This window comes from Pseudopodoces humilis, chromosome 24 (genome assembly GCF_049639895.1).
Source record: "Pseudopodoces humilis isolate 2021_Gansu_Grassland_sample_001 chromosome 24, ASM4963989v1, whole genome shotgun sequence".
Taxonomy (NCBI): Eukaryota; Metazoa; Chordata; class Aves; order Passeriformes; family Paridae; genus Pseudopodoces; species Pseudopodoces humilis.
Genome location: NC_142223.1, coordinates 7,223,887 through 7,247,478, shown reverse-complemented (window position 1 = coordinate 7,247,478; position 23,592 = coordinate 7,223,887). Strand labels below are relative to the sequence as shown.

Below are 23,592 nucleotides of genomic sequence, written 5' to 3'. Positions count from 1 at the left end.
AAATTCCAGCACCTGTGCCTGGAATTTCACCATGGAAAGAGCCCTCCAAGTGTGAAAGAAAGTCATCCTATCCCTTTGGTCCTTTCCAATGGGGACAACTACTGCCAAGACAACTACAAACCAGCCAGGCCCCCACCGTGGTGACTGCTAAACATCAACCTGGTCTGAACAGAACAAAGGGAAAAAAAACCAGAAATCTCATAAACCACCATTCTTAAAACACACAATATTAATACAGGACTTACTCTCCTGTTGGCTCCAGTTCACTGATCTCAAACCACACAAGGAGGTCGTATTTGCTCACACTCTGGCCCAAGCTCGGCTTGCTCATAGTATTCAGCTTTGTAGCTGGCACTTAAAGAAAGAAAAGAAAGAAAGAGGAAAAACAGAGTGGTTTACAAAGACTGAACATGTAAAGCTTACTCAGGGCTCGCAGGAACGTGCCATTACAGAGGTCCTACATATTCTATGTAGACAGGCAGACCACAGCTTTTACCATGAAAGTGATGTTGCATACAGCAATCATTATTTCTCTTAGTTGTTTTTTAAATCTAGGCTACAAGAATAGATAAAATTTTTGAAGTTACATAAGGGAACAAAAGTGCATCCAAAGAGCAAGGAAAAATACACAGTCCCTCCTAGATCCACAGAGAAGTTTCCTTTATGCTTTATGGCTTAACAGTTTGTGATTTAGAATTGCTGAGGTCTGTTCATCTGCAGCGTTACTCACCCATAAAGTACATTTCACCTTCCCCACACAAGAGGAAAAGAACAGAACTTTAAACTTCAGTCTTCACTTCTTCATGTTACAAACTGCCAGACTCCTGCACCACTTGGTTAAGATGTTGTATATGTAAAAAGGCAGAACAAGACTTATGCCAGAGCCATAATCCTGCCAAAGTATTTTTCTGGGCTCCTTATCTCTTAGCATTAGTGAGTATAACCAGCCAGATCCCCTCTAATTCCTTTCATACAAATGTAGGGATAAACCATCTTAAAAAAAAAATAAAATGAGACAGCTTAAATTCTAGAAATAACCTAATATTCCCTCACACATCATGCCTTTTAGTTACCATTACATGCCTTCTCTTATCTGTTCACTCATTACATTTTTAATGTAATGAGAATATTTTAATGTAAATTAATATAAAATATAATTAATGTAAATGGGAATATTTTAAAAGCTTCATTCCTGTACACTCTGACTGGGATTTTTGTAACTCTGATTTTCCATTTTTTCTCCTTTCACATGTTAACCTCACTGCTTTTATTAAGCCAAATAATTATTCTCCCTTCAATACCTCTCAAGACTCAATCCTCCCTTGCCCAGGTGTTCTTTAGGTTCTCCCACCTTTTCACCTCTGTATCCTTCAGCTTCTACCATGACTTAATTTTCCATGCACTGGAAGGACCTAACAGGTCCTTACAGGTGTGCCTAAGGTCTCTTTTGAGATCTGGTTCTTTTCTAAATTAGCAGCTGCCTCAGAGGGACAGATTTTACAGGAATTTGTTATTCACAGTACAGCTCTACCCTGTGAGGCAGCGAGCTTGAGGCTCATCATTTACCTTCCCACACGTTACTCAAGGTAGTAACTCTCTTACATGGAATCATCTCATGCAGCTGCACAAGAACTCACCACAGCCAGAGGAACATCAAACACACAAGTCACTCAAGTTTACTGCTAAGCAGAGTGACTCAAAAGCATCAGAAGAGAAGAACAACAGAAAGACACGTTTAACTAAACATGGAAAATTGGTTCTAGATGTTCTCACAGACTTGCTTGGGTACAATTATTAATCGGCATGACTTTCTTTTGAGTTAAATAAAACAGAATACAAATGGAAGTGAGGAACAGCACTGTTAGTGGCAGAAAAGGAAGGTGAGTGAAAAGGAAACCTATATAGAACAGAATAGAATAGAATGTTGCCTCTATACCTGCCTGTGTTTTCATATGCATCTCTCATCCCAGAATCACAAAACTCTATGCAGAACACAGAAAAAATCAGAGGTCCTGGAAGTTTCAGGGAACAGATGCAGTGACACACAAAAATCTGTGACTCCCAGCACACTGGAGTCAACAGACTGTCTCTACGGTTCTCTCTAAAAGAGCCCTAAATTTAAGCACAGCCTCATCCTTCCATGAGCACAACCATGGCAGCTTCTACTCCTAATACTACATCATGATGAAGGAAAAAGGAATTTCAAAGCACATTTTGGAACTACTTCTACATCTATCACAGACCAAGTTTGGCTACTAACCATCTCGTTTAGGAGCCCGCTCGCTCTGACAACTGGGAACAGGCAGAAAGAGAAAAGGTGGCAGCTGGTCAGCTCCATCCTGGAAAGCAGCCACAGCAGAGGAGGCGAGCACGTTGGCATGCTCAGAGAGCGTGTTCAGCACATGCACGTTTACATAGCCAGACATAAGGTACCTAATCAACTCAATTTTCCTTTCATGGTCTGCAGAGGGAATGGAACACACACAAAAAAAAGGATGGTAGAAATATGCAGGTGAGAGAAAGAGGAAGAAGGAGGAAATTAAAGGTGAAATGGAAAAAAAAAAACACAAAAGAGTTCAGCATGCATAATTCCAATTAAGCAAAGAAAACCAAGGATCATTTCAACAAGACTGACTCACTAAACAAGAATGTGAGAGAGCAAAAAGATGAAGCAATTAATGAATAAGCAAATTTCCAGTTATTAAGCGCTCAGTAAGCATGGGAAGAGCCACAGCTAGATCTCATGGAATATGGTCAACACCTCAGGAATGGAATTCTATCCCCTAATGAACCAAGCAGCACTTCCTGCAGAGGAGGTTGAGAAGAGATAAAAATAAAACACGTAGAGAGGGCAGAGAGCCAGCAAAGACATTCAGTGCCCCTTGTACCACTCACTCCATTTACATTTCTCGGTGTCCTGGATACCTCAGGAACACACTACAACCTCCATTTGCAGTAGCAGACCTGTGATGTATAGAATTAGAGAGCTGTTCTCACCTGGCTTTGACAGTGGCATAGGGGGAGGAAAGAATCTTCGAGAAGGCTGTGGAGGGCTACAGAGAAATTAAGAATTATCAGTACAGAGGCAGTTAAATATGAGAAATACACACAAATGCACACACATGCACCTTTGTATCACACACCTATTACTGTCTCTAAAAATATCCTCATGATTCTATGAAGACAGGTAAATATCCCCTGTCAGGAAAACAAGGGGGCTGAGCACACTTCTCAGACTAACCTATGCTCTTTTTTTATTCTAACTTAACCAATCCTAGGAGCACTGTTGAGGTTTTCCCAGAGCTCACAGAACACTGCTGAAGTTCCCAGTACGCTCCAAGCACCAGGGTGTTTGTAGGATGAACTGGCAGAACAGGTTCCCATGTTTGAGAGGGCAGAACAATTCCATCAGTCACTACACTGGGTAAACAGGCCTCTGCCAGCATTTTTACCTCCATCAGGAATTCTGCTTGAGAATGTGAAGAACTGCATAACCTGAGCATGATCCCCAAGTGCCTTTATGCCAGGCTAGTGAGCAATACCTGTTGAGATCCTGTCCTTGCAGGTGGAGAGGATGCTGCTGATAATGTCCAAAGACTTCAAAGACAATAGGCTTTGTTTTGATGTACTCCACAAATGATTCTGTCACTTCCACAGCAATCTATTTCACAAGTGAGGAAAGAAAATGAGACATTCAAAAAAGGAAATCTCTCTTAGGAGTCTGTATTTTTCACATCACTTATTGTCACTCACAATAAAAGCAACTGCATTCCCCTTTGGTTTAGGCATTAATTCTACTCTCCAATAAAGGAGAAAATTAAAGCCTCGGTACCAGGCATTTCAAGAAGGAAAAGAGGAGGCTGCATGTAACCAAAGCATTACACAGTTCATAAAAATAGATATATCCAGTTCATCTGACATCATGAGCACTGCTAGTCACACATATATTTTATTTCCTGAATTCTAGACTTTTTTTTCATCCTGGAAAGGAAACAAAGAATTCAATGTCAGGAAGTAGAGGTGAAAGAAGAGTTGAATTTGCCACAAAGAATCATTCTATGTTTTGTCTTGTGATGGGGATTACATAATTTACCTGATCACTCCTAGTACTGTCTATTCTTAATAATTCTGCTTGCCTTGAAGGACACACGCAACTTCCAGTGCTGATAGAGGAAGTTACTGCTCGTGGAAAGCTTTACTTACATTCTGAACATGGTAAAACCCAAGGGGAGTCCCTCGGCCATTGTTTTTGAGAGGTTCTGTTGAGAAAGCTTCATCATGTCGATGTAAAAAGCTTAAAAAAAAAAAATCAACCAAAAATCAGCCACCACAAAATGGTTTAATGAAAATTGCTGTGCTCTGAATTCAACCCTGAAAGGAAACCCTAAAACCTTAAAAGAAACATATTCTGCTGGAACTTTAGAAGCAGTTGAGTGATGACCTAAAGGTGGGAGTACCACAGTCTTGTCAGACCACAATTCCTGTACTTGCTTTATGTCATTATTATTCTTTTTTATTATCTTAAGAACCCAAGCCTAAGACCACTTTCTCTTGAGAAGTACTGATTTCCTCCAGGATCATGCAGCTTTCATTCAAATGGGGGCATGTACAATCTAGTATTAAATTTTTCACATGAAAAGCTTAAAACCCTAAGCTATCTATAAACTAGTAACTTATGAATCCACTTTATTATTAATTCCTTTCTGCAAAACTATTCCTTAACACCTGCTTAAGAGGAAGTGGGGACCAGGAACTCCAGTAAGTAACAAGGTGCTTTTCTCTGCTGTACAACACCTCCACCCATCTAAAAAGTTCTCAGAGTATCACTGCTCTCTCTATCAAATCATTAATTGCCTAATGCAAGTAAGGACAAATTCTTACTTGAACTGGCAGAAAATATCTGCATATTCAGGTAGGATGCCACTGGCCTGGAGCACTGTCACACGGAAGGTGAACACACTGCCCAGCTTCAGGTGATCACCAATCTCCTCAGTGAATCCTTCCATAGTCATCTTTCCATCCAAAGTGGCTGACTTCAAGTCTTAGGGAGAAAAAAAACATCCCACATGAAATTATTTTTTTTTTCTTTCTTTTCTTAAAATAGTTATTCAGGAGACAGTTTAGTCCCATCACACTTCTTTTTTCCTTTTAAACCCAAATCATTTGCTAATAACCAGAAGATCCAAATACCTGGGAAGTTTTTCAGCACAGTTCTTCAAATGAGTTAAGTCCAGGATCTCTCATGTTCAACCCATGGTAACACCTCTCCCTAACCATGGCATTCTTGAAGGACACTCAGAACTCCTTTCTATGATTGACTGAAAGTGTCACAAATTTCCCAGTTCTCCAAAACTACCATAGATTTCTTTCTTACCCAGCTCATTCATTCTGTTGATCTCCTCTGGAGGAGTGGTAACCTCTGAATTCTGTCCTTGCCCTTCCACAATTCTTAACTCCTCCAGTGACAGTCCAGACCGAGTCATCGCAACTGAAGAAAAATCACTCTGAAAAATGAAATGCAACAGACTCCTGCATCTTCTGGGTTTGCCATTCCCTTCTTTCCCTAAAACATGTGTTCTCAATTTAGAGGCAGAAACTACTACTACTACTACTACTCAAAGATACCTAAGTCAATTTTAAGAATTCTTACCTTATCAAAATACTCATTGTCAAATGAAATTTTAGCTGTCCCAGACTGTCGAATACCAGAGCCATAATCTGGGGCTTCTTCATCAGCTGAAAAAAAAAACAGGGAAAAAAGAAGATATATAAATAAATGATGGGGAGGAGAAGGGAGACCCCACAGTTACCCAAAGGGAAATTTTCATTATAATGGAAACCAAAATGGAAAGCAGAAGAGTCATTCAGTTACAAGCTGGATTAAGTGGTGGAAAAGATCATGCCAGAAACCTATCCACCAGGAACTCACATGTGGGAAAACAAGACAAGCTCTGAAGTTTCATCCTGAAAATATTTAACTTTAGAGAATTTTGAATGCAAACCAACTTTAGTACTAATTTTCATTATTTATTTACTTCTGATTATTATATTGAGGCAAACTAACATCTCAAATTCTGTAGCCATGAACTCAGCAGTAACACTAGCAAAGCTCCACCAGGCCACACTGGATGTCTGAAAGCTGGATCTGTCCATACAATGTGCTCATTTCACCTCCTCCTCTTCACAGAGAGCAACAACAGGGCCAGGTTAAATGGCAGGATTTTTTTCATAGTAAATGTATACTCACAGGAGAAATCCCAAGATCCAGAATGTGCTCCAAAGCTTTGCTTAGGGATCAAATATGTCATGGCCCCTTTTCAAGAGATGTCCCCAGTTCAGTTTCTATTAGCCATGGTGTATTCAGTTCATTTTGACAGATAAATATTTCTTTGGAAATATTCAGTCAATGCTAAGGAGACCAAACCAAACTAGACTTGTACACATTAAACCAGAATTTAATTCACTTGTTTTAATCCCTGCCAGAGTGACTGCTATACATCTTCAGAGTCTGAGTTTCATTATATGTTCCCACGGAGAGTGAAGCTACCTAAACAAGCAAGAACTGCTGGCAGATGGCCACTGCTGGAAACAGCAAATTATGGGAAGGATCTGTGCTCCCACCAGCATGGATAAGTCATGGCCCTGCCAAGCAGCCCACCTCGAGTGAGCAGTGACCTGCAGTTAACTCTGGCACACACACAGTGGCAGCTCAGCACTGGGTGAGGCTGTTACCACTCCATGTATCCACTCTTCTCTTCTGAAAAGAATTCCTGGTGATTAAACACTGTGTTAAAGCAGTTTCTAAGTCTTCACATTTTGAGTGAGAGGGAAACTGCTGCTGATTTCTGTTTATGCCATGCTGAAAAACATCAGTTCAGGAACTCCTTCACATGCTCTCCCCAGACCCTGGAGGAGCACATCTCTGAGCATTATTTAAAGGGATAGTTTGAGCACAGCTAAAACTTGGTACATTTAACTTTAGTGCAGGCCACCAAAACCATCAAACCAAGAACCCTTCTCCACTGTTTATACTGGGTGCCAGAAAGAAAAAGCTTTGCTTCAGTTTCAGTTTTCAGACTTACTGACAGTAGTTAAATCTTCCACTGTCCTAAAAAGCAGGGTTTTATTAGCTGCCAAGTACAGACTGCAGCGGTCAACATCATCCTGATTTTAAAATCTTTTGATCAGTAGCATTATTTCAAGACTTACCCATGCTCAACCCATATGGTGAAACAATTAATGAAATAATTTCAATAGCAACAGAGAGCAAGTTTTCTCTGCAAGATGAACGTTATTCATGTTTGAGTATCAGGAGAATGGCTTGGTTTGTCAGCCTGGTGTTTGAAGGTGCAGCAGTGTCTCACCTGCTATGGCCTGCACAGCCACGCGCAGGAAGCCGCGCACGTCGCCCTTCTCGCTGACCACGGCCACCCTGTGGATCAGGGGCACTGGGTACAGCAGGTTGCTCAGGTACACAAATGCTCTGGTGACAGGAGGAGAGAAGTACAGCCAGCATTAGGAACCGTGTGCCAAACCCCACTGCAGCTTTGCTCGGCTCCTGGGACACTCAGGTCTCAGACACTGCATCTCCTAGACCTGCAGGAGCTCCTGGATCCATCCTGCCCACACACACAGGAGCTCCTGGATCCATCCTGCCCACACACACAGGAGCTCCTGGATCCATCCTGCCCACACACACAGGAGCTCCTGGATCCATCCTGCCCACACACACAGGAGCTCCTGGATCCATCCTGCCCACACACACAGGAGCTCCTGGCTCCATCCCAGTGCAGCCCAACAGTCTGAGCTTGCTGGGCTGCAGGGCTCACAGGAATGAGTTACAGACTCAGGGAGAGAGGATGCCTGTATGGAAGGTAACTGGAGATGCACTACAGATGTGAATGGAGCTGTTAGAAAACTGACAGAATCTATCAGGGAACTACTGATTATGAAGAATGAGGTAGCTGGAAGGGATAAATTATAAAGGAATTGAACTACTGTGCTCAAACAGCCTCAATTTTTTACTGAACATATAAAAACACTCTTCTATAAACAGACTGACTGAATGTTTTCTCTCTTCTATATTCCTTTGATAACATTGTGTGTAGAATAATCAGAAACCCACAATACACCATAAGTCATCACTTAGGTTTCTTGGAAGATTCACTGACTGTACAGATTGTGGAAGACTGACAGTCTTCACAGGTAAAACGCTTTAGGAGCATTTTATTTCTTTCTTTGAAAACACAAAACATAACAAATAAGACATGACAGCACTGCTCGAGAGCAACCACTCAGAAATTACAGTTTCCAAAAGGAAAAGCAGCACTTAGGCCCCATAGGGGACGATCCTGCCATTCGCTAACTTTGAAGTTAGATAGGAACAGGGTCTCTTTTGGAGCAGTATAGTAACCAATTTAATTGTAAAATTTTAATTAAAAGCCAGACTAAAGTTATTATTTTATGTTTCTGCAATGAATTGCAGTAGTTTTTAAAGCATCACACTTCAGTGGAATTAGCCTGAGCAAAACAATAAATGTTGAGAAGCTCAACAAGTCAGCTGAAGAACAGCTCTTAACAAGGGGGAAATATGGAAGGTTTTCTTTATTGAATGAGCTGTTTCAGAGCTCAGAAGAGTACTGAGATGCACAGAAATTTAACCATTGGTTTTACCAGTCATTAAATTTAAAGTGACTAATTATGCAATTTTAATAAATTTATACACATTAAATTACACCAAACAATAGTAATTTGTTTAACTAATTTCCTCCTTACAATTCTTTTTATTAGTCTTTAGTATTATGTATAATTAATTCCTGTAATTTATAACTGTAATTGTTTAACATTCCTAGGGAAAGTCCTGCATGACAAAAGGGAGATGTTGCTCCTTGGGTTCACGTGCCCCTTCCAAGGATGAATGAATTATTTTGAAATGACATGGAAGTCAAACAGGTGTCAGTCATGAACCAAGGACACAAAAATAATGCTACTAAAAAACAACTGGTGACAAAATGAATAAAGAAGAGGATGATTAATACAGCTATAATGTAGCGAAACAAAAAAATGAAGAAAACCATACAGCAACAACAACAAAAAAAATGAACTACAACATAACACTTCACTAAGATTAGGATTTAATTCCTTTTCAGTCTGCTTCAAAGTGAGGTAAGCACTGATAAAGCAGGGAAAGGGAGAAGAGGCTAAATTTCAAGTAAATGAGAAGTTAAATTTTACTTTTTCCCTTTAATATTTTCATTTTTAGCTTTGGAATTTCAGGTGATGCTCATCTGAGAAACCAGCATCCATCCACACAGGAAAACAGTCCCTGAAACTGGTATGGTTCTCTTGGACTGGATCAGGGATGGGGTTCCAAAAGGTTCATGGTTCTGCACCCAACACGAAAAACACACCCACTTTGAAGAGCACATTTCAAGCCAGGGAAAATGGACATTTCCCAACAGAGCAGAATCCAAAGAGCCTTGCACTGATGTGTACAGCAGGAGTCTCACTAACTAAAAGAGTCAGGCATTGCAGGAGCCTTCTCCCTTCAAAGCCAAACTAATGGAAAGTGAAAGCATCACCTGCATGAAAAATAAAAATATATGTTTATTTGCAGGGCAAAAGTTCTGAAGGTGCTGCTCAACACGTGACAGCCAAAGCATTCAGCTGGATTAACCACTACATGTGACCATCCCAAGGAAAAAAATATCTCCTTCCTCAGTTTGCTTCCATCCAGCCACCTTGTTCACTGGAATTATTTTAACTTTGAGAAGGAAAAGCACAGAATGCAAAAATGTTTTCAGCTTCCTGTTTGCAGATGAAAATGCTGCATCTCTTCTGTAGAGTGGAGAGCAACTGCACATGTGCTGCACCAGAACAGAGCTGGGTTATGCAGCACTGCTGCTGCCAGTGCCATTCCAGCCGCTTCGCCATGGATAGTGCCAAGTGAGGAGTGGATCAAATCTTAGGGTTCTCCTCCTCTTCCTCTTCCCACATCCATGAGGACTCCCACTCCCCAGAGAGCCCCTTAGTGTCCCCCTGCACTTAGCCCAGCAGACTGAAAGAGGGGGCTGGATTAGCAGAAAGATTGGTGAGGTAAAATGGCATACTCACAACAAAACTAGAAATTAAATTTAACAAACACAATTTTGTAAAAAACCAAAACAAAACCAACAGAACTCAGAATGATGGCATATATTTTTAAAATAAACACATTAGGATTTCAATAAAATATCCCATAGTCCTCTCCCACCTCCCTTAAAAACAAAAGAAATGCTTGATACGTCACACCATTAAACAGAATCAGCCTTGAAGAACCCAGCATGCCAGAAGAGATGGCTAAAGGGACCAGCTCTTTTTTCTTTTCTTTAAGAGATACAAATAAAACACAGTCCTAGCACAGAGAGAGAAAAGAAAGTAACTGTGATGGCCAGGGAGTTGGATAACTACATGATCCATTTCTCCTCCTCCCCTCCTTCATGACCTGCACTTGTTATTGCTGACAACCCCTACAAATACTAAAAATTGTCTTATTCATCCTTCACATTCTGTAGCATATCAACCAGTACACAGCTGGAAGCGATAGGGATTTCTGGTTTTGTTACAAACTGAATGCTGCCTTGTGCTCAAGACAGTACCTGTGTAGATGGACACACCCCTGGTACCTGTAAGGTGCTGCTCAAAAGCAGAATTCTCCCACTCAGTGGTGCTGGACAGTCTAACAGCCTCTGCTGACAGAACAACAGGAACAGAAACAATAGAAACCAACAGCTCAGAAAAAGCCACTCGGCTCTCCAGCCTCACAACAGGAGCCAAGTGTCATTCCTCAGCATTTTCCCAGCTCTGTACTCACGGCTCACACCGGTCAGGCCGGGCCCAGAGCGCTGCAGCTCCACGTGTCCGACCAGAGACAGAGCTCAGAACTCTCCACAGAACAGGGGAAGGGAAGTAAGCTGTGCGACTGCCAGGACACACGAGTGTTTTCATTACACACTCTATTTGCTCAGCTTGTGCTGTGCTTCCTGAGGTGTCTGTGAGTGAGCAGGAACAGCTCAGCTCTTTCCCAGGCTCCAGGGGCACACGGAGCAGCCCTGGGCTCCAAGGAACTGACAGCCAGCCCAAAGCAGCACAGAAGCCTTTCCCAAACTGCCTCCCCACCTGAACCAGATAATCAGGTTCTGTAAAACGTGGAACCAGGCATTGCACGTTAAGGGCACAGATTCAGAGATCACAGAGGACTAACACAGTTTCTTGCAACTTTAGTAATTTTTTTTCAAAAACTGGATCAAGGAAGTTCCAAGTTTCACTACAGACAAAGCCTGAGGTTAGACAAACGCACTACACTGAACTCAAAGTTTGATAAAGACCAGCAATCTCAACCTCTCCTTTTCATAAATTAAGCTAACAAGTGCCCTGCATTTGAGGAAACTGTATAAAGATCCCACCATCCTGATCCTGAAGTCTTTCCTGCTTACAGAGAAGGATAAAGCCAAGCTTTGGCCCCTTTTCCTTTGTCCCTCCCTTCTGCTGGCCATGGAGCCTTTTTTTGTACCACTCCAGTGGCAAGCACCTTAATGAGGATGTTGGCTTACAGGGTAAGCAAGGAAGCACAAAAGCATCATAGGGGGAGTGGGAAGCAGAGACAGAAGCCAAGCCACTAAATAAAAATGTTTCTGTTTCTGTAATGAGAAATCTGTGTTAGCAAGACTGTTACTGAAGAAACAGTGCAAATAACTACATTCCATTAGTCTAACTTGCTGTCCTTAAGAGTCTACACCACAAACTGAGGTCTGATAATGCCCTCATTCTTTCTGTTCTGGAAAGCTCGGTAATATTCCAAAATACATCAAGCAAACTTGTTTCAGAAATTCAAGCATAGTGTCTGGGGAAAACGCTGAAAAACACAGCCAGTGAATTTCAATGTTGATGACCTTTCACTGTGTAATACTGGCTACGGAGTCAAGCACAATCTGAGATGCCAAATCATCTCACAGAACACTTTCCCTCATCCAGAAATGGCCATTCTTCTTTCTCCTAATGCCATCTTTTCATATGCAGAAGATGTTACACCTGTTTTCAAAAGAAATGGATTTCTGGGTTTGGACTGAAAGGCTTCCTGCCACAGTCAGATTCTCTTCCATGGAAGTCAATAACACACTACAATTCTATATTAGTGACCCTGCAACAGCTAAACAGGGAATTCTATAGAAGTGTAAATACTGTATACAAACCCCCGTTCATTCCAAGCTGCGACAGTTATCTCTCTCTAGATTTACTCACTCTGTTGCAGCTAAGGATTATTTTCTCAATTACTACTTAGGTCTTCATGGCCCCAGACACAGGAATTTAGAACTTAATGTTGAACTACACTCATTCTCTGGCAATTCCAATTTATGGACATGGATTTTTTGGCTAGACTGACCATCTATGTAGCACAAGGCAAAGCCATTGCAGTCTGCAGCAAGAGCTGGTCCCTTTTGGCCATTCTCAGAGTAACCTCACCAACCTTCCCACTAAAATGAACCAAGGGGATCGGTCGTAAAACGGGTCGCGCCCATCATTGAAGAGGTCTGATCCCTCCTCAGTCCCAGCGTCGGAGCCAGTGTCATCCACAAAGGCCTCATCATCAAAGTCCTCCATCTCATCCTGCTGCTCATCTGCCAGCTCAGTGATGTCGGAGTCAGCCGTGGAGAAAGTGGGGGAGGGCGTGCGATCGGCCAGGCGCTCGTTGACGCAGCCATGGAATATGGGGGAGCTGCACATCAGCGAACGGACACCGATTAACAGGGTCAGCACACACAACCTGCACTAACAGCCCTCTGTTGCCATCAGCACAGACACCCCTCAACAACAAGCAACGGCTTCAAACCACCTGGGCCGCGGCCAAATGTGAGGGAAGGGCTTGCCAACATAGTCAGGGAAAAGAGTGTCCTTGAAGAGAGCAGGAAGCAAATGAAAAGGAAATAGAAACATGGCTGAGCGTATAGATCTCGAGAGGACATCCATTTAACAGAGCTACATTTCTTATTTCCAACACAGCAGTTCTGCAAATAAAAATATTGTAAAGGCGCAGCCAACAGCAGGAAATATTAAAGAATCCCATCAGACACTTCCCTAGGGTATGGCGAAACTATCTAAACCACACATATGAGAGACACTGGACCACTTTTCCAGTGTTCTTCGTATTCTCACAGCTCTGCTCCAGTGACTTTAGATAGAACTTAGCCAGTTATATTATTTTAAAATGAATTTATAACTTACTCAAAGCAGATTCTATTAGACACCTAAGCTGGCAACATTCTACAGCGCATTTTCTACTCTTAACGGTATTTAACTATTCCAAGTCCCTGAAAGACAAGAGGCAGCTGACACAGAGGCTGTGTTGGTTTGTCCAACAGCCCAGGCTCAGACAGAGCTGCAGCAGCACTGAGGTGCTGGCCCGTACCTGCCCACGAGCTTGAACCAGTGGAAGCGGTCGTAGAAGGGGTCGCTGCCCGTCATGGAGCCCTCGGGCTCCTCCTGGCTGCTGGAGGCCACTTCCCCCGCCCGGTCGTACATCTCCCGCATCAGCTCCAGCCTCTGCCTGCGCAGGACACAGCAGGGAAACACGCTTAGGAGAGAGGGAGTAAAAGAGGCACAGAACACCAAGGGAAGTGTTCACCTCACTGATTTCACCTGTACCAAATTACACCCAAGAACAGAGAAGGCTGTACCCTAAGTTTGGTGCTTCACTAATTCACCAAAATTTTAGAGATTCTGCGCAAGGCAAGGTCACTGCAGAAGCTTACATAAATCTTGGATTTCAATTCACTTCTAAATATTCCTCTTTCACATCTAATTCTGGCATATTTTTTGCTTCCCTTTTTACATCAGACCATGTTGCTGAGTAATTTCAGCAGTTCTTTGCATTCCATTCTAGAAATGTTGGCATTTTGATTCAAAAGTGAACCAATTCCATTATAGACTCTAATTATTCACCTATTTTATTGAAGAAAACAAGTGTTCCACACTGCAAGATCCTTTGTCTGGCAGCCATTAGTAAGAGAAAGTCCTTCAGTCAATATATAGAGAATGGGGAAAAGAAATGTCATTTACTTATGATGAACATGATGAAAATTCAGACTGTGGTCAGAATTTGTGTCGCTTCCATAGAAATAGAATCTTCTTTATTTAAGATTTTTATCATAAATTATGTCCTATCCTGCCAGGTTATATAAGCAGGTGGCAAGGAAATTATTACAGTGAAAGGACTGAAAAAAGAAGTAATGCAGAGAGATGAGCTATGATGAATCTTACTACATTTAAAAGATAAATCTAACCTCAAATTACAAAAATTAGATGTGAAGGTAAGGTGAGAAGCTGGAGAAAAGTGCACTTGTTCAAACAATCTGGAAAGTTGGTATTTAGAACATCCCACACTGTCTAGAAAGTTTGGGAAGACACAGGAAAAACAGAAACAGATAAGGAACAGCAAGGGAGGGAATTTTTGAGTGAAGTTCCTTGGACACAGAGAATTTAGTTCTCTAATACTATTCACATACTTGAGTTTTTCTAAGGACCAGTAATGTGTTGCTCCGTTCTTCAGGTCCTGCACTTCCACAGCCACCACGGTGCGGGGGAAAGGCCGGCGGTCCCGGCTCTTCTCCGGCTCCGCGGGCAGCAGCTCCGGGGGCAGGGGCGAGTACAGGGTGTCTGTGAGCAGGACAAACTGGAACTGCACCTGCACGCAACAGAGACACTGCTTTGGTCCTGAGAAGCCAGGGGCTGGTGAGGGATGTTCAGTCAGACACAAGCCCAAATCAAAGCCTCACAATTTTCTGGTTTTCTTTACAATTTTCTGGGGTTTTTTTTACAGCCCAAATTAATAAGCAAGAGACATACAATTTTAAAGATTACAAGTGACTCAGAGCATTTGCAGCAGGATTATACAATCAAAACTGATGGGTCAGAAAATTCAAGAAGTGGCTCTGCATGTCCCTACCTTCTTCTTTAACTCTACACTGATTGCATTGGCTTCCTTCAGATACACTGCATTTCCCCAGAGCTGGTCCCTCAGTGAAGTGAACTGGTGGAATTTCCACTTCCTGAAAGCCCACTGGGCGAGTTCATACTCGTGGCGTGTCCAGGGCACTGGGAAAAGCAAAGAAACAGAGAAATAACGTGGCTTCTTCTCAAAACCATCACATGCCGTATCTTATACTCTTGCTGACTGGGCCATCAAGCTCCCAACACATTTTCTGGAAGAACAGAGAACAAAATTCTACACTTTCATTATTCGTTGTGGAAAAACTGGACTCAGATTTCCTCAACATTAGCAGTGGAGATTAATGATCACGTAAATTAGATTTGGAACAGAGGAACAATTTTTTTTCTGCTCCTATTATTTTAAGTTATTTGGCAACTTATAAAGGCAAATGCTGAAAAGAGTGGAATGAGAGCAAGTATAACGGGAATAATAAATTATCTACTGTCCCGAAATGGAGTTACACAGACATGTCACAGCATTCTAAGAATTCCTAGCAAGGAAGAAAGAGAAACTTTAAAATCAAAACAAGGAAACAAAGGCAACAGTGTTATTTTGTTTTAAGATATCTGAGCTCTGTTAGTGCCAGGAAGAGAAAGATTCCTTCAAGAGCACCAAATCAAAGCTTGGGGTAAAACTAATCCGGTTTGTGCACCAGTTGTATTTGAAGACACGTCTACTGTTCATGTGGAATGTATTCTACAAATAGGTATTTGAAATCTTGATGCTGAGAGGATTACAGATCAAGAACTTACAGTGTTTTGTGGCTCTCCAAAACAAGTTTCCAATCTGTTACAAGAGATGATACAGCAGCTGCCCCTTTGGGCTTGTCTATATCCAAATTATTTTTAGCTTCAAACTCACCTTCCTCCTCCTCCTCCTCCTCCTCCTCCGTTGTTTCAGCTGCCAAGGACCGTGTCTCTACCTGCTTCTGGAGGGCCTGCAGCTTACTCTCATAGTCCTGTGGGGAAAGAGGAGACACTGTGTAGGAGGACAGACAGGAGGCAGCAGGAAGCTCAGAGCGACACACACAGACCCTGCAGGAGTGCTGCCAGGTCACACAGCAACACTGCAACTCTCTCCCTTGGAAACAGAACACACAGCCCAACACAGTTAAGACAGAAGAGGTGGTTTCTAAAATCACCACATTTACATGTTCACAGTGTCCAGAAGAGGGAAAGGTTTAGGATGTTCTTTTAGTGGGCTTTTTGCTAAAGACAGGAAGAAGAGGGTTTTATTTGGAAGCTGCCTGCTGCTTTCAGAGACTTAGGAAAGAGGCAGAAATAGAGAAAAACGCAAAAATAAATTTGAAAGGGGAGGATTATTCACATTTATTTTCTCTAACAGAAGGATTATCAGCACCACTAATTTGCCTTTTTATACCAAAAAAAAAAAAAAATTATTTCAGATATTAATGGGGGAAGCTTAGTTTCTAATTGAAACTTCATTTTCAATTAGATTTTCCCCATGGCATGTAAGTACTGCTCTCTCACATGTGTACTTAATACATCAGAAGATAAAATACCAGCACTGTCCTGGCAGAGAAGTCTGTGCAGTGGCTTCCCCATGAGGAACACTTCAGCAATAGCTTCTGGTACAAGAGCACTTTCTTCCTTCTGTTCAGACCTTATTGTGACTTGAAATAAATGCTACTGAAACCTAATGAGCCTTTTATTATTTGCTGGTAAAGCAAATAAAAATCAGAACAGACTCTGTCACAGTGCTCTTGATCTCAAAGCCTATCCCATTAGGGTATTTTTTAAAGATAAACCTTTGGCATATATTACACAAATTAAACTGGTTTCTCGAGATTTTTATACAATTCACTATGAGTCTTGCTGAGTTCTTAAGAATTCTTGAAGCCTCTCATCTTGTATTCCAACCTTCCCTCTTCCATGGTTCCAAACCCTAAAATTCTTCTCCAATGGCCAGTTTGCAAGAATATGTTCTTAAGTCCAAGAGCTGCAGAGTAAAAGCTTTCTATTTTCCTTCCATCCCACGTAAGCATCCCACCTAACGAGCTGCATTACTTAACCACAACATGATTGTGTCAATTTAAACCAGCTTCAGTCAGAAAGGCTTTAGACTCTCCTTGGAAAGGAGATACACCTCCAGAACATTCCTTCAGGTTCATAAGTAATATTTTCTGAAAACAGCATTAACGAAGAGTAGCTGTGCCCTTAGAAAGTGCAGGATTTTGAACACCACAAGTTCAATGTCCCTGAGAGCAAAACTGAACTTTCATATGGCCTTCATATGATGGCTGCATTTTAATTTTCTAATTTCCTCTTGAATATTTCATTTGGCTAAAATGCTCCTTCTTCATTTGTTTCTGCTCCATTCACCATAAGTTGGCTACTTACACAGGAAGTAGCCTCAGCCCAGCAGCACAAGTACTGCAGACAAAACAAACACATATCCTTTCTTTTGATATTCACTCTGAAATCCTTAAAGATTCACCAAAAATCTATTCTAGACTCCATGAGACTTCTCATGAAGAATCAGATTTATCTACCCTTCTGAAATACCCAGCATAATCCTGTATTTTGTTTAACATAAAGGCACTTTTTGGATCTATTTCCTCCATTCCATGCTATTACATTTGAAACCAAGATAAAACTGGTCAGATCCAAAGTGACATAAATAAGCTTCTCTCATTTGCAAGGAAAGGCAAAATAATTTATTTTTCTGTAGCCTGAAGTCGATAATGTCATTTTGAGCAGCTAGATTGTAGAGACTGAAAGCTCTTCAAGTCGTGTTTTAATAGAATCTTTCCAGATTCTTCTCGAGAAACTGAAAAGCTGAAGAGGGAATGGGTTGGAAAAAAAAAAAGACCCCAACCCACCAACAAAGCCACACCTCATACACTCAGACCAGACAAAGCTTTTAAAGACCAGACTGGACCAGTTAGAGCAGAACACTGCACCACAACAAGTGAAACGTGATGTCTGCCAAGGTACTGCCCATGTGACTCTCCCCTGCATTTGAGGTGCACAGAAAAGTCCATTTATTTTGTCTTCAATGAGCAAATAAATGGAGAACAGCCAGCTCTCTGTTTTCTTCCAGAATTTAGATAACCAGCACACAGGATGGTACAATGGAACCCTACTGAAGACAGGAATGGTTTATAGCTCCTTGTACTACAAAAAGCTCTTATTTTCTTTTATATTGAATTTAAATAAGCTGTCTGAGATGGACACAAGTCTGCTTTGCTGCTTTCCACATAGCAGCAGAAACACCAGGCTGGATGAACTTACAAGAATCAGACTGAGGAACAATTAAAAAAACCTTTTTTAACTCTGCTGGAACAAGCCCAACCCCAAGATAAAAAATAAAAGCAGGACAAGCCTGCAGTCAAGTTTCATTTCCATTTCACTGAGACAAGCCTGACACTTACAAGAGTATTTCATCGTTTATTGAAAGAGCACTTGTTACAATACAAACCAGTTCTGCTTTTCACAAGGCAGATACTTGCTCTTCAGACAATCCAAAACAATAGACAGATCTGAAAATCCCATTTAATTCAAAGGCAGCTCACTGCTTTCTTTACAGTACAAATAGTTACACAGCATAGATTTCTCATGTGGCAGTTCCTGAAGAGATTTAATGGGAAATATCCAAGAAAAATTTCAACATATAAAAAAAAAAATTCAACCTATAAAGGATACAGAGAGGGAGGTATTGAAACTATGCTGAATGTACTGATTAAAATGGCATCCTCTAATTAGACAGATCCCTAAATTCAGATTGCTTGAGGAAGGATGTTGGAGTCAATCTGAGTGAGGAGCATTAGTGATGTGCATTTAACCCCACCCCCCTAAATCCAGTGTCCCAATGAACAGAACCTTGAGAAGCCATCCCGAAGGCGCAGGTGGATCCAAGCCAGCTGTCAAAGCACAGCACAGCAGCACTTGGCAAAGGCAAGTGAACTTAGTAAAAGAGCACTTCCACCATGGATGCCACATTTCCATTACCCTGAAAGCCTTTTCACACAGCCATCAATGGAAGCAGCTGTCTCACTGTTCATTAACTTCATTAACACAGGATTTGGAGTGAGAGTTGTGTGTATTTCTGAATAGTGCAAGGAGACCCACAGTTCTCACGCTGCTTCCTGTATCAGATGAAGCGCTGCACTGCAATTCATATCAAATTCTTAAATATCCTCCTAAAAACCAGGAAAAAAGCTGCTTCCTTGAAGCAGACTGGACTCCATTCTGGCACTGACTGTCCTTTTTCTGTTCTGTCAAATCATACAGCGGAACAGCCAGGGTTGTTCTTCTAGTGCTGCACTAAAACAGTGGGGTAGGACAGAGTGATGGCAACCTACTGCTCACCAGCACCACACAGGCATTTACAGAGTTCTTTTCTGAGTCTGAAGCTGAAGTAAGCTGGCACAAACATTTTAGTTTTTAGCATTAAGGCATCAAGTAGCAGGAGTTTTAGGCTCATGTCAGTACACATAGTTCCATGGACCTCAGAGTTACTCCATGCTCAATCACATGGTGATTTCATACAGGCAGCACAATCCCCCAGAACACAGGACAGGACATGGAATTACTTTGGTCTCCTCCCACGACCTATCCCACGCAGGCTAACTCTGTCTGGCTCACATATTCCTATGGAATTGAGAGGGTTTTCCCAAGCATGCACTTTTAACAGAGTCCAAGCCTTTCTGAGGATATGTAAGAACTCATTATGCTTGACATGCACAAAACTCAAGTGCAATGCACTACTAAAACATGATTCTAAAATAAAGACAACAGCAAAACATCACCTGCAGCCCAAAACTAATTCTGCAATTTGGCCTCAAGCTCGAAGAAAGTATTATTCATCTACAAGCCTTCTTTTCTTTAAGAATCAAGACATTTTTGGAAATGATGCTTTACTTCCTTTGTTCAAGTAAGCCAAAGCACGAGACAAATGCAAGTTACAAAGCCGGGTCTGCACACAGAATTAAACCTGCCATAAAGCAAAACTCCCAAGCGATCAGATCGGTTTGTTCTTCTAGGAGCTGGAGGACTGACTTTGAATCTCCTGCAGCAGAGGCCACTATCACATCAGTGATACATGTGCTGAGAGTTAAGAGCTGACACTTGATTAATTGATATGTAAATGGCACATGTGTTGCAACAGCACCTACAACATGCCCAGCTGAGGCAGGGGAAAAATAGGATAGGACAAAAAAATATATGGAAAATAAGCTTAAGGCACTTTCCACTCACCTACAGCTCTACTGAGCCACACACAAGTAGGGCTTATATTTTATAAAAAAATAAGCAACCTCAAGTAAATTCAGGATACTTGTGCAAAACAGCACAAATACACTGCAAAGTGGACCTACCTTACCAAATGTGGTAGAGTGGCCAATTTTGTTTTTGAAAATTTATTCAAGTTAAATTTAAGAGCGCAAGAAGTCCTCAAATATTTCTGCTGGCTTACAGTTAAGGCCATGGGTTTTCAAAGTAAGAGCAACTTTGTCTTGCACTTTCGGAAACTCAGAAAAAAATACCGTATCACTAAGGTTGAGACTCTCCAATTGAGACAAAACCTCAAAGCCTATTCCTTAATCACTGGTTTTTCAGCCATTTGCTTGAAACAATCTGAAGCAGGAATTGCAAGCCTTTGCATCACGGCAAATCACCTGCAAGTACAAACCCCTTCAGAGCAAAATAGATGTGAAAGATTTTAACTCGCATTTTTAGTGTGGGAGAAGGAAAATTAACCTTATTTTCTTGTCAAAGCAGCCTTCTCCTTTATTAAACAAGTCTTGAATTCAAGTTAAATCCAAGACCAGAGGCACTAACATGAGGTATCGCATTAAGATGAAACAGTTCAATTCTCCCATCTCACAGGAGAATTCGGCCAATATAAAGTAGTGATTTATAAATCTTCCTAAGAATAACTATTTCAAGAACATCTCCCAGACTTATGTCTGAGAAAGCAGAAAACATAAAAGAATTAGCTTTTTGAGTGCACCAGAGTGGTGAAAAATCCTAGTTCCTTTCCACAATCTCAGTATAATAATTAAAACCTATTATATTTAGAGATACAATGGGAATTAGAAAAAGCTATTTCCAAATAATTGCTTCAGCATTATATATATATTCTGACATAAAATTCCATTCAGGATGGTTTAACTGTCACAGCAATTTCATACCAATAATTATGAACTCAAGCAGAAGGAGAAGAGACATCTACTCATGGTGTGACCCAACAGCTCTTCTTAATTTCTTTATAAAAAAGCGACACATATCTCGTCAGCCAACAACTTTTGGTTTATAGATTATTATTACCATTAAAAATTGAGTTAAGAGTGGAAAATACTGTTCTGAAGAACCAGATCCATTTATAAACAGATGGTCAGTTTCCCTATTGCTAAGAAAAAAGTCACAAGAAACATTCAATGCTAGAAACTAAATTCCTCTTTTGATTGTCTACATAAAACACAGGAGGAAGGTAGCACTTGGTAAATTCCAGACAATATTTTCAGCATTAGAAAAATACTTCAAGACACACACACACACAAAAAAAACTTGGTAAATGAGCTAGCGGGAAGTTCTCTGCCTCCCTCCCTCCAAGTCTTCTAGACTATGAAAAAAGTTCTTACAATTTTTCAGAATATTCTTCCAACGGATGCTGTTAAAACGGCAAGGGAAGTCCCAGGCCGAGCGCCCGGGCCGCAGGGCCGGTACCTTGTGTTTGTACCGGGGCTCTCGGGCTCCGCCTGGCCCCGGCCGAGCCCCGGGGGAGGCTGTCCGAGGCTGCCCGGGCCGGGCTCGCACCGCGGCTGCCCGGGCCCGGCTCACACCGCGGTCTCTCTGCCCGCCTTCAGGTTGGGGGCTGACAACTGGCGCCTCATGCGCGGGGGTGTCACGAAGGGGCTGTGCTGGCCCGGCCGCTCCGCCTGGCTCGTGGCCGTGCAGGGCCGCTGCTGCTGCCGCTGCCGCTGGAAGCCCTGCGGCTCCGGCTCCGGCAGCGCCCCGGAGGAGCCCGAGGCCGGGCGCCGCGGTCCCTTGTGCGAGCCGCTGCTGAGGGAGTTGCTCCTCCAGCGCGGCTGCTGCTGCTGCTGCACATGCTGCCGCTTCACCTGGATGTTATCTGCACTCCTCTGCGGGCCGGAAAGATTCCACAGCTGCTGCGGATCTTTAGAAGGAGCTTTGCCCTCTTTCTCTTTGCCTTCATCTTTGTTCTTATCGTCTTCTTTCGGAATTCTAACCTCAATAACTTCATCCTCGGTGATAATGATGTGGGTGCCCGGACTCCACGAGTTCCTGTGTTTGGGATTGCTTTTGAAAGGGAAGCGGGGTTTGCGATTTTCAGGTGGAATAAACCGGTGAGGCATATTCTGTCGACGAAGCTGTTTTGCTATTTCCTGCTGCTGCAGATTTTTAAATCGGATCTGTTCTTGCCTCATCCAACGCAAACGGCCACGTCTGAAAGCCGGATCACCTGCCATTAACTGAGACACACGCTCCTCTTTAGCAAGATCATCGCTCTCGCTCCTCTTTGCCTCATCTGCCGGCTTCTTGTCCACATCCACTGCACCCGCAGAGTTTGGAGACTTAGCGTTAGCTACTGTTGACTGAGCTTTGTCTGGAGACCCTATCAGGGGTAAAACCTTCTCCATTTTTAGCATTTTATTTCTGAGAACTTTGATCTCTTCATCCTTCATGTTGTTCTGCTTCTTCACTTCTTGCAAAATATCTTCCAATTTGTCTATGTGCACCTTTAGGTCATCCACATCAGTTATTCCTTTACCATTGCCCATTACATCTTCAATCTTTTCATCTCCGACTCCTACTGTATCCCAGACATCCCGAGCGACAGCTCGCCACGACTCGCGCTCGTTTGGGTCTTTTTTCCCATACATGGCACAAAGCTCTTTCATTTTAACAATGGCCAGAGCCTCAATCTCCTGCCTACTGTGCCTGAAGTCATTGAGTGCTACCTCATAGCATATCTCCTTCACAGCCTGAATCTTTAGGTCTGAGATGGTGACCCATTTGGAGTCTTTGCTAAGGCGTCGGCGTTGGGGTATCTGGTACATTTTAATAGGTTCTCGTTTCTTCCCACTGCTGGGGAGGCCACACTTTTTTACAATGGTTTGGAGCTTGCTGGGGGGCAGCTTCTCTCTCAGGGAAGTGATCAGTCTCCAACTCTCCTCACACGATCTCTTGTCCGAATCATCCCCACTATCAGAGTCTGCATCCTTTGGAAAAACAAAAATCAAGAAGTGGCCCCAAAATAACCAAAATTAAAATTGTAAGAAAATGGAAAAGCTAAACAAGAAGTAGCAGGCAAAGAAAACTAAATCAAAAATAAAAATAGAACAAGTGATAAGGAGGTCCCTGAAGACTGAATGTTACAGCATTAAAATGTATCTTCAAGAGTCATGGGCTGTCAAAATTGGAGCTCTTCACTAAATAAAGATTAGCATTACATTTAAATCTTGTTATCTCAAAATAGCTGATAATCTGAACTCTTCCCTCCCAAACCCTTCCAAACACCTTAAAACAGACCAAATAAAACCAAGTTCCTGGTTTTAAATCTTAAAACCAAGTGTAAGCTGC

At 42.1% G+C, this 23,592-nt stretch overlaps 1 protein-coding gene across 10 annotated transcripts in view; it reads right to left on the bottom strand.

Moving 5' to 3' along the window:
* KIF1B (kinesin family member 1B) overlaps positions 1–23,592 on the bottom strand; it is an 80,525-nt gene that overhangs the window by 17,012 nt on the left and 39,921 nt on the right. For 4 of the 10 annotated variants that reach the window (XM_005530462.3, XM_014259176.2, XM_005530463.3 and 1 more), the window contains 13 exons: positions 15,887–15,983; positions 14,981–15,129; positions 14,541–14,719; positions 13,445–13,582; positions 12,506–12,754; positions 7,365–7,483; positions 5,651–5,736; positions 5,375–5,504; positions 4,882–5,041; positions 4,204–4,294; positions 3,543–3,661; positions 2,998–3,053; positions 246–354 (listed from right to left, as the gene is read on the bottom strand). In XM_005530462.3, coding sequence (XP_005530519.1) covers positions 246–354; positions 2,998–3,053; positions 3,543–3,661; positions 4,204–4,294; positions 4,882–5,041; positions 5,375–5,504; positions 5,651–5,736; positions 7,365–7,483; positions 12,506–12,754; positions 13,445–13,582; positions 14,541–14,719; positions 14,981–15,129; positions 15,887–15,983 — 1,682 coding nt within the window. Of the gene's footprint in view, positions 1–245; positions 355–2,260; positions 2,462–2,997; positions 3,054–3,542; positions 3,662–4,203; positions 4,295–4,881; positions 5,042–5,374; positions 5,505–5,650; positions 5,737–7,364; positions 7,484–12,505; positions 12,755–13,444; positions 13,583–14,540; positions 14,720–14,980; positions 15,132–15,886; positions 15,984–18,409; positions 23,232–23,592 lie in introns of those variants that run through there. The other 6 variants (XM_014259177.2, XM_014259178.2, XM_014259179.2 and 3 more) reach the window with 4 other exon arrangements.